The 11,884-nt window shown below is 39.8% G+C and overlaps 1 protein-coding gene across 1 annotated transcript in view; it reads right to left on the bottom strand.

The window, feature by feature from the left end:
• Positions 1-403: 403 nt before the first annotated feature.
• The window catches only part of LOC137333073 (magnesium transporter protein 1-like), a 33,304-nt gene continuing 21,823 nt past the window's right edge, over positions 404-11,884 (bottom strand). The window contains exons 7-10 of the mRNA XM_067997174.1: positions 10,854-10,917; positions 9,397-9,471; positions 6,251-6,341; positions 404-4,479 (exon numbers count right to left, since the gene is read on the bottom strand). Coding sequence (XP_067853275.1) covers positions 4,464-4,479; positions 6,251-6,341; positions 9,397-9,471; positions 10,854-10,917 — 246 coding nt within the window. The 3' untranslated portion in view covers positions 404-4,463. The remainder of the gene's footprint in view (positions 4,480-6,250; positions 6,342-9,396; positions 9,472-10,853; positions 10,918-11,884) is intronic.

The raw sequence follows: 11,884 nt of genomic DNA, 5'->3' as shown, positions 1-11,884 counted from the left end.
TGGAGAAGCAGTGGGAAGGTTACCAGTTTTGTGCTGGTAAGCTGCTTGGTTTTAATGGGTTGAACTCCTGTAGTACAGGGATGTATGAGACTTTGTTTTTTCCAGACATAGGAGGTATGTAGCATGGAGTTGCCGGGGCATATATTATATATATATATATATATATATATATATAGATTAAATCGGTGTTCCCATTAAACTGCATATAGCTCTCAAGTTGTTAATACTAACAAAGTTCATTGTTCTGATTTATTATTTATCCACCAATGGTGCAACTGTTTTAAGATCAGCCCTTTCTGAATCTCCAGGCCCACAAACAGGATAAACAACCTAACAAGAAATATAAGCTCAAATAGGACTGCATGTATCGGATGCCTAACCAACAAAAATACACATACAATAGTTAAGATGAATAGATGTTTTATTTATTGGACTAGCAGTTCCACATACAGTTAAAAAACAAGTAGTGATTAGAATTAAAAAGAACTTTGTTTCAGGGTTTGCAATTTGCCTCGTTGTTCTCAGGAATTTCACTCTCCATAAATTGATGCATGGAGACTATCAGCTATACATTGTTTCTGCAGAATATTGTGATGTATTTAAGCACTTTGGACACATAACTTCAATACAGAAAATGTGGAATGACTCAGTAGAATCTGTATACGCTATATGGATCATAACATTTGATAATGTTCCTCACAAGAGACTTAATAAGGACAAATGCAAGTAGGGGATTTTACAACCTGAATGGAAAAATGTTTAGACAATATAAAGCAAAGCTCAGTTACTAATGTTACCTATCAGGCTGGAGTGAGGTGATAAATGAAGTACCCAGAGAACAGTTTAAGTCAATTGCCCTTCCTTATTTTCACTGATCTTCAGAAGATAATAAATAGAATGTTAACATCAAGCACACGATCTTAAATAGTGTACAAAGACAAACTGTGTCAAAGTAGTAATCAAGATATGGAAAGGCTTAGTTATTTGGGTAGACAAATGGAAAGTGGTCTTTAACGTGAAGGATGGGATATAGTACCATATGAAGGAAACCATTAAATTGTTTCATGAAAGGTTTGAAAGTGACAGTTAACAAGTCGTTGAAAGTATTACAGTAGCATAAATATAAAGCAAGTATAAACCAAATAAAATGTTGTCTATTTGAATTCGGAGAAAATTTAAGCTTTTCACAACGTATTGGTAAAACCATCATGGTAAACACTGCCTCCAGTATAGGCTTTTTTGGAAAGAGTACAGAGACCAGTTAAGATAATTCCTGGGCTCAGAATGATCTGCTATAGGGTTGAGCTGAAAGAACAACAATGCTGCTTAGAGAAAAAAAAAGTTTGAGTGAAGAAATACAACAGTGAGCACAAGAAAAATGTTACATCATCTCATCACAGTGCAAAAATTGTATTCCATAGTGCAGCATATGTCATTTTTTTCTCCTTCCACCTGGGATACATCTCAATCCAACAGTAATTCTTGTGCGAGTACCTGGACAGTAAGTGTCAGCAGGATACTCAACCATCAGCATTATCAAAGCTGAATTTAATCCTCTTGTTATTTGCTCTCTGCACAGGCACACAACCATCATGGGTTGTGGATATTCTGCAGAAGTGGGAACCCTGGGTTAATTATGAGCAGGATTTTAGTGCATTGCAAGAAAGCTTCATAATTATTTCCCAATAAAAGACAGTATCACCAATTAAATAGAGGCATCCAGGGACCTGCTCCTTATCTTTTGTCTTGTCCAAAACCAGACAGCACAGGGCAATTAAAAAGTACATATGAACAAAACAGATCTAAATACACAGGAAATTGGTGACAGAAGACTGCTCATAAATTGTAGAGTTTTAAATTTAATGAAACTGAAAACCAGGCTTGTACTGTCTAGTTTTCAATTATCAGAATTAGCAGGTGGTGATTTCTGATACCAGACAATCCAATTCAAAAATGTCCATATGACTGCTTGGTTTGACATTTAAAACTTGGTTATAAGGTAATTATTTATATACTATTGAATCTCCTGTGGTGCTGTTCATGGTGAATCAGAGAACACGCCATCTTATAACATTAAGAATGTCATGCCTTGTAACGCAAAATGTATAATTGGGGAACTTTATGGTGACTGTCAAAATATTCTGGGATTTTTATCACTGCTTTGGTGCTTAAAATTCTATTACCATGTCCATTTTGGCGTGAAGACTGTAAATGGGTGGTCTTAATTATACGTTCCTTTTATTTTTAGGTAATATTTTTTTAAAAAGACTGTTTAAATGAATGGAGCTATGTGGTGCTTAGCAACAGCAGGTGGAAGAGTGAGGTTTTGGAGCTGTTGGGGACAAGGGAATTTGGTCTTTGGTAGCAGTAGGATGTGATTCTAGGGTATGGCAGTATTGTGGAAGGGAACCAGTGATTTGGAGGAATATAGATCTTGATTTATTCGTCTCTGGCACTCATGGGGCAATTATAAGGTTTGGGAGTGGTGGGGAGGTTACTAGGATATCACAGCATTGGGGGAGTGGTGGAAAGGTATCATTTGTCAACACTAAGAGGCAAGCCCAGAATGAGCCACAGGACATGGTAGCATCGAGAAGGTACATTAGAACTGGGAGAGGGCAGAAAGGCAGGGCTAGGGTGTGTCAGAGGGGGGGGGGGGGGCGGGGGGAGTTTGAGTATACGTACGCTAGTACCTTGTGTGAAAAATTGAACACAAGATGCAGTACAACTCGGCCCAATTGTGTCCTCACCTGACATCCACATTATACTTTCCAGCAAAGGCCACTGAATAGCAATCTGGAGCAGGAGATTTTTCTAATTTTCTCTTCTCAAGCTCAGGGGAGCCAAGGCCAATAGTAATGTATTTATTGCCACTCCAATTGAGATCAGCTAACAAGACAGAACCCTGTGCTCATTTTAATAGCAAGTGTGGCCAAATAGTTCTTTTGTTCCATTAGCACCATCTCCAAAATTTGGCAAACTTTATTTGGAGCAGGAGAAAAGTCAGAGGTTACATATTATTTATAATGACATCGCACACAAGTAACACGACAAATTTCAATGTAACTTGGGTTATGTTTATGAACAAAAAAAAATGTTTGCCAAGTCCTTTTTCATGAACACAATGCCTTTTTAGACACAATGTAAAATGACTTCAATGCAAAGAACCCACATAGCATATTATGAGGGAATTGATAACAAGTTTATTTAGAGAAGGGAAAAGCACATTTCACAGTGAGGGTCATCATAGCTTAACCAGACCCTGTCAACTGGATTGTGATCAGGAGTGGTAACCCTGGCCAATTTTTTCCTGATCCAGAGGTTCTGACTGAGGATTGCACATGGAACCTTTCTGATCTATGGCTGTAGAAGCTTTACTTTGTAGCTGTCCCATACTATATCTGAAATGGAAGTGCCTGATATCACTACAGGGTGCAAAAAGATGCTATTTTGTGCCATTGATTGAATTTTTATGCTCCATAAGAGTGTCTATCATCAAAAAATTTGAGACAGAAAATGAAATCTAATTGTGCGATATGATGAAATAGTTAATCTAGTTTATAGTCCAGTTTTGTATCTGATTTACATTTAATATAAAAATTAAGGCATTAAGCTAGCATCTTACTCAGTTTTCATGGTTAGGTTTTCAATCAACTCACATCTTTCTGGTTGTGAACCCAGGTCCCAAGGTGACAGGGCAGTGCGCTAGTCCACTGCGCCACACACCCCCATTCATTTTTATTTAACTTATCTTCAGTCCTATTAGAATTTTGAATCAAAAATTCTCCACAGAAAAAAGTCAGAATCAACATTCAATCATGTTTTAAAAGATACCCAGATGATACACAAGCATCAAGGTGTTTTTTTAAAAAAGTTACCTTTAGAGACTGAAGCTCTCTCCCAGTTATTAAAATACCATAGACATTGAGTTATCTCTTTATTGTAAATGCAACAGCCAGGCTCACAGCATGTTAAAGAAAATGACCCAATGTACGCAACAAAATTAAATGAAATATTTTATGTCAGCTTATTGAAAATTGTACTTCAATATTACATTTCACCAACTAGTATAAATTCAACAGTATGTAAATCAGCCCTTTGAGACTTGAATCTTAATGAATAATTCCATTTAAGGCACTTCAGTTAACAGAAATTGCATACTTTTTTTGAAAACTGTAGATCAATTTTTAATTATTTTCTATTTTGCCTCAGGAACCCTTGAAATCCTTTCATTAGGAAATGGTTTAATTTTTAAAATATTTTTGCTGCCAGACAGTAAACTTAAAAATCTACTAAGGCACTATAGGCTCTCTTTGGTTCAAGTCTTCCTCAGAGAGACCTCTTGATTGGAATTACATTGGGAGGTAGTCTGGAACATAACTAAACTCTCCTTAACTTCATGTATATTTTCAACTTCTCAAGCCATGGTACTGTGCTTCTAGCTTCTGCCTCCGTCTCCAGGATTAACTTATAAGAAAGCTGAAAGGCAAAAAGGATAAAATGGCAGGATTTAATATGGACTCCATTAGTGAACAACATTCTGGAAAGTTCATCATGCAAATTCTAAAGCAGCTAACTTAGTAGCATGTTTTAAGTTTAAAACAAACAAAATATTTCAATATACCATTTTAGCTACACTTATATGCCACACTGCAATTATAAAAGCGGAAGGAAACTTTAAAGAAAGAAAGAAAGAAAGAAAGAAAGAAAGAAAGAAAGAAAGAAAGAAAGAAAGAGAGAGAGAGAGAGAGTACTTTTTTTGCTCAATGTGTTCCTCCACTTTGCACATGTATTAGACTTGGGAGAATTTTCTGGATTTCCCAACCAGTAGTGGGGTTTCCTCGAATCCCACAGCTCCAATCTGAAGTCACGGCCCTTGCATTTCCTATGGAGCAGCATTGGAGTGACCCAGCAGCAAGGAAGCCCCAACCAGACAGTCTCCATGTTGGTAAGAAATTGATGTGCTTTCTCAAGAGATATAAGAAAATACTTTTCTTGGGAGAATTTTGATTTGTTCTTTGAAACACTTCAGACAAAATATATTGTCCCTACAGTTTCTGTGCCTTTTAAAAGAAGTGAGCTTTAGTACAAACTCCTGGATAAGCCCCAGATTTTCCCTCCAACTAAATAGTATTTACAGGGCTCCTTCACAGAACCTTCTGCTTTTTTGGTCAGCTGCATGGAAACCATGTTTAAAAGTCCTCAAACAAAGAAATCCATAGGTAGAAATTGTGATCGACTGGTATGGACTGCACACTCTCTCCCTATAAGGACACCTCCTCTTATTTAAACCCCAAAAGCTTAGGTCCAGGTTGGCAAAAGTCCTCAAGTATGTACAGGGGTACTGCTCGAGTTTAACCAGCCAAAACTGTACACCCTACTATCACAGAGCAGTGGTAAGCTTTCCACTTCATGTCCAGCTAGGACCATCCTACCCTTTAGGGGCATTGATTTTCAATGTTATGTAGAGCAGAATGGGAAGAATCCCTGTTTCCAGTGACTGACCTATCCTTCCAAATCATGTTAACGAACCAAACTGGCTGCTCAATCAGCAACAATGTCATAGAGCACTGCAGACCTGCCCAGCTGAGATATCAGATTAATGAGACTGCAAAGAAGATTAACTTGATTCTAATCTTCCAACAACAGGCATGACTTCTTCAAGCTAACTCAACTCCAAAGGTATCAGGTACATGATGGTGGTGACAAACTGAGATAATGTAAATAAAAGGATTCCCCTTATTTTTATTATTGTAATCAATGACCAGACTGATTTGGGGGGGGGGGGGGGTTGTAGAGATAAGAGGGGCAGGGTGGCTAGAGATAAGAGAGGCAGGAAGGAAATATTTGTTTCCTTCTTACTTTCTGTTGAATCCTGATAGCATTTTAGCAAAAACTTGGAACTAAATGGTAGACAGAGGGGAAGGAGGAACAACAAAAACTACTTTGGTTTGGTCTTAAAACAAACCAGTCTTAACAGGTCCCCCAATGTGAGAATGTGCACAATAGAATAACCCCATTGATAATCACATCTGTACATCAACTGCACTGATAAGCTGCTGAAATAGATGAAACAGAGGCTTCACAGAGGAACCCTCCCAATGGAAACAACATTAGAGTTGGAATTGCCCTTTGAAATGGAAATAACACATACGTATACATGTCTAACAAATGCAGATTTTCAGTTTGTTAAAGTATTGAGTCACTGTAAAACAACTACATATGCTATCCACATATATGAACAACTCACCTGTATGGATATCCATGGTATTTAGCTCTGAAAATGGACAACATCAGACTGAAGAAAAACACAACCAGTCCTAGTCCCGCCACACACAAAACTGCAGGGTAAAGTGGAAAAACAAAGGTGGATCACTAAACCACTACAGCCTCACGTGGTTAGTTCAGTCTATTCCAATCACACGTATGTTTGCTTATAAATCACATTTTGAAAGGCCTAAATCTTATTTCCTTTCTACAAAAGCCATCATTTTAACATTAATTCCTCAATGTCAGGTTGAGTATTTGTTTCTGGTTAGTTCCTTTTATAAGGCCACCGATAAAGGTGTATTAACAAAAATATTCCACATTTAAGGCCCGATATTCGGAGGGCGGCGGGTTGGCAGTGGGGGGGGGGAAAAAACATCGACTGGGTGCGTGGGTAACACGCCCAGTGAAATCGGGGTGCTCCACATGCAATCGCAGCTTGATTGAAGGTACTTACTTTTGCTTCTAGATTTTGCGCTGGAAAGCTGCGCATCGGGCAGACTGCGCATGTGCAGCATAGGCTGTCAGCTGGAGGAGCTCTATTTAAAGGGGCAGTCCTCCACTGACTGATGCTGCAGAAAGGAGCCAAAATTACAGCATGGAGCAGCCCAGGGGGAAGGCTGCTCCCAGGTTTAATGATGCCTCACACCAGGTATTATTGGATGGGGTGAGGAGGAGGGGAGGACAGAGATCTTCCCTCCGGCGGGCGGGAGGAAGCGGCCTGCCTCTGCCACCAAGGCCTGGCTCGAGGTGGCAGAGGAGGTCACCAGCACCACCAACATATCGCACACCTGCATACAGTGCAGGAGGCGCTTCAATGACCTAAGTAGGTCAGCCAAAGTGAGTACACTTACTCATTCCCCTACACTCCGTCTGCCACATCACTGTCCCCACCCCACATCTCCTTCTACACTGCCAACACTACTCTATCACATCACTCCTCACACCCACTCAAACCTCATCCTCATCTTACCTGCACTTACTCACCTCGCCAGTACTCATTCCACCTCTACCACTCAACCCAATCCTCATACAATCTCATGGCTATCTCATACTCACCCTCTCATGCATCTCTTTCACGGTCAGCCTCACTCAACCTGCCACTACCTGTGCTGCAGCCACAAGGCATGCATCACATATGTGCAGTAGGAAGCGTAAGGCAAATGTGTCGTGAGCATGAAGGGGTTGCACAAGGGTGTTTGAGGGTTTGTCATGGTTTTTACTTATATTTAATTTCTGATCAACTCACTTTACATATTATATTGGCACCACTACTGCCACGTCTTTGCGAATCTTGTCTGGTTTGTGCAATAATGCCCTTTCCTGAGGATCACTATGAAGACCCACAACTGATGCCATCCATTGTGTCACTGCAGAGTGGGTGTAAGTGTATTTTCAGGGCTCTTTTGTGCAGACGACTGAGACACGTCGGCGATGTCCCCGGTGGCACCCTGGAAGGATGCGAAGGAGAAGTTGTTGAGGGCATTGGGGACTTTGACAGCGACAGGTAAGAAGATGGTGCTCGGGCCAGCCGGGAGCAGCTCGGCATGAAAGAGGCTGCAGATGTCCACGACTACATGTCGAATGACTCTGAGCCTCTGTGTGCACTGCTGCTCAGAGGTCCAGGAAGCTGAGCCTTGGTCTGTGGACCCTGTGGAGAGGGTAGTGCCTTCAGCGACGCATCCCTCTCTGCCGTTGCCCTCCCCCTGCTTGCAGGTGGCTGTGTCACAGCACTGTGTTGTGAAGCTCCACATGTCAGATTTGGACGGCGTGGCTGGTGATGCTGTTCCTCCTCCGAGGAGGTCATGACTGCAGCTACAGCAGTCCCCATACGGAAGATGTACGTTTGAGGGGGTCCGCAAGGTAGGGAAATGTGTCTGGACAACGGGGTAAGTGTGCAAGTTTGTGAATTTTATTGTTAGGAGGAGGGTGGTGGAGGCCAAACCTTGTCCAAAGTGACAGAGTGGCCTCCTGCAAGCACCATCTTCACAAGTTACTACTCATTTGATAAATTTCTTGTGTTTACTTGCCATAGACTCTTATTGATAAGATATGAGATAACAGTTTGATTAATACCAAAAACAATTTAGGTCTGGAAAATTTTCATTAAAAAACTCACTAACTCTACGCCATACTATGCGTCAGGCTGAGAAATGGCGCACTCTCACTGTTGCAATAAAAGTTAGAGATTGTTATAATGAGGATTAATGATTCATTAGGTGGAGTAGCAATTAAATTATTAAATTCTCCTTTTGCAAAAGTTATTAATTTCACTCAAACCCTAGTAAATATTTTTGGCAAAAATGCCAATCTACCAGGGGGAGAACAGAAGTGGCAGGCTCCAAAAAAATGCTACAATTTAGAAATGTTTCTTCTGAGGTTATTTAATTTTTCTCCCCGGTATACCTACATCAGACATTGCAGCTTATTTTGAACGTAGTTCTATATCTGCCTTCTGCAAGTTTGCTTTAAAGGAAGTCGTTCTCTTCCCCCATCCCCAGTCTTCTAAAGGCGTACATTTGAATAAGTTAGTTTATGCTACTGACAACTTATTAAAACAGTAAATACAAGTCCCCGATGGCAGAGAGACTAAAAGCAGTGTCCAAAGTAGCGTTAAACCATCCCACGGTTTGATTACTTAATTAATTATTTGATCTCAGCTACAATTGGTCTTAGTGCCATGGCCAGAGAAATAGGGAATAAAAATAAATCAGCCAGGGTTTCTACTCCTGGTCACTATTCAGTGACTTTTGCTGGAAAGTGCACAGGTGAGAACAACCAGCCAACAATCACTGTGTAGGCTCACGTGAGGAATGGCCACTTGGTTCAGGCACTGGATGGCTACCAGTAGCTGTGGAACCATACACCAGTAAGAGTCAATGCCTTCAAGAATGGAAAGGAGAAGGACTAGGACATTTGGATGGTTCCAAATATGTTGAGTTTGAGAAGAAGCCAGTTTTTGATGAGGGTATTTATTTCTGGTTTGCTCAAAATCTGGCAAATCTTTTTGGAGTATTGGCAAGATAAATTAATGCTCATAAAAAGATGGATGAATCATAACAATTCCCTTCAATAAACCCCCTTCTAGTAACAACTAGAAATTAATACACAGATGCATTTAATACTTACTTCTTCGTTTGCCTATTTCCATATCAGATGTCGCTGCTTCATGAAGGAGCACCATACCTAATGTTATAGCTGCATCTGTAATTGCTGGTTAAGATATAACTTGTAGTAAATTCAGATTAATTACTATCACAGAACATCTTTAAATCCTATGGTTAACATGGATGCACTTACTGAGAAACACAAGTTCAATGTCAGAGAAATATATGATGTGGAGATGCCGGTGATGGACTGGGGTTGACAATTGTAAACAATTTTACAACACCAAGTTATAGTCCAGCAATTTTATTTTAAATTCACAAGCTTTCGGAGACTTCCTCCTTCCTCAGGAAGGAGGAAGTCTCCGAAAGCTTGTGAATTTAAAATAAAATTGCTGGACTATAACTTGGTGTTGTAAAATTGTTTACAAGAGAAATATATGTCACTCAAAATTTCTTCAAGTGCTAAAGGACCACCAATTATATTAAAGTCTAGGTATGATCACTCCAGGACAGCCCTGGCCCATTTCCATTAGTAACATCTCTACAGCATCACCCTTAGTTATCAAGATGAGAAAGTCTTGAAACTGATCCCACTAATTTTCTCAAGAGATAAGATGTAAGATAATTTCATGTCATCTTCAAAATGGATCTTTTAAACAGTTCAAATGCCTGACAAATTTCATCATGAATACTGCTAGATCTCTTGTGAATCTCAGGTTTGGGACTGGCCATAGACAGATTATATATTTGTTGTGTAACGGCTTCCTTAAATCTGTGTTGGTGTACAAGTTTAAAAAAATATAATCAGTCACTTGCTCAGAATGTTGTCAGATTGTTTTCGAAATACTGCCATTCAACTTTTTTTCCTCTGGCATTTATATTTTATTCATTCCCCATCCGAATCACTTTTCTCATCATCCCCTCTTAGATGTCATACCATTTCCTCCTATAGTTATGCCACTTCTTCCAGCCAAGAAAGAGTCAACCAGAGTTGCAAATTTCTCCATTGCAAGGGTAAAAATCATCTTATGAGCAACCTACAGGACATGAGATTATACCTGCCGCTGAATCCATTCCAACCTCTCTCCACTCCTTTGCGCATCCCAAAATATGTGGTGCCTTATCTCAAGCCCTCCATCTTGTGTTAAATTCAAGAGCTGATGATGCTCAACCACCAGCAGCTGAGTTTGAATATCAGAAAATTAGTGAATCAATCTCAAAATCTCAGGTTGGCTGTCTTGTAGGTGACTGGAGGAGTGACTGGGTTGCCTTTGATCTTGCGTTTTTATAGTAACCATGAAAACGAAAAGTAGGAGTGTATATAAAATGCATCGCATCACAAAAGTGGAAAACAATTTCAATTGAACTGTAAATGATAAATGGTTAGTACATTAAAGTTCAATTTCTATTCCCAGAAATAGAACATTGACAATTCTTCACTATTTAAAACATTGTGTTATAATCAAGGCCAAAGGATACTCAGCAAAATAACAATGTGTGTTTCAGCTACAAACTGTGCTTGACTGCTTCCATGAATGTAACTCTGAAAAAGGAAAAAAAACAAGGGTTAAAGGCTCATTTATTTGAGATTTCCATTTTACCATCTTACAGCTTTAGCTGTTTATAAACTGCTCATTCTAAACTGTAGAATACATTTAACCCTCAAACTCTCTTCAGTACAAAAGCAAAGTTTTTTGATCTATTCAAAAGGAACCGCTCAAACCATGCCAACAGTCAGCGTTTAGGGTCCTGGTTAACACATCAGCATTTGCTGACAAAAAACAGCACAAACTGAACCATCTCCACACACTACCGCTGCTTCTCTTCCGCATACCCCTATACAAGTTCCCATTACTACCAGAGTCCAGCTGTAATAAACTAGACCGAGGTCCCTCTCTCTTCAATGCCACTAATGGGGAGTGATTTTGGCTACTATATAATGTGGGCGGGCACTCTCTAGTTCCCAACTACAGTAGACAGCAGCCAGAATCAGTGCCATCAGCGGCATGAGTGGCATTGAGGAATGAGGTGCTCTGTTGTAGTCCATTAGCAGTTAGACTCAGGTGGAAGTGTAGGGAGAATGGATGGCAATGGATGGAAGGGGCAAAAATGAAGGGAAGAAAGGTTGGATATGATAGTAAGATTATTAAGGTAACTTTCAGGGAACTGAAGGTCTGGTTAATCTGTTGAGAACCCAAATGTCATTAGTTTCTTTTTTTTCAAAAAAAGATTGTTAATTGTGAAATATGAGAGCACTTAACATTAACTAGAATGCATCATGTAAAATTCCCCAGCAGAGTTGCCACTTGCCAGCTGGCCCACCCCCCTCCCTTAGAAATGCACCATCAATTTTGTGCCTTCAACATTTGGATTTCCCCTTCAATCTTTCATTTACATATGTTTTCTCCTCCAATACAAGTGAACACATGTATACAGTTACAGATTAAGTTACAAAGCCTCATTTTCACATGTAATAGATTTATAGTCAGGGACATTCTTAATGTGTCAGG

Source organism: Heptranchias perlo, chromosome 15, assembly GCF_035084215.1.
Source record: "Heptranchias perlo isolate sHepPer1 chromosome 15, sHepPer1.hap1, whole genome shotgun sequence".
NCBI classification, from domain to species: Eukaryota; Metazoa; Chordata; class Chondrichthyes; order Hexanchiformes; family Hexanchidae; genus Heptranchias; species Heptranchias perlo.
This window is presented reverse-complemented; position numbering and strand designations above follow the sequence as displayed.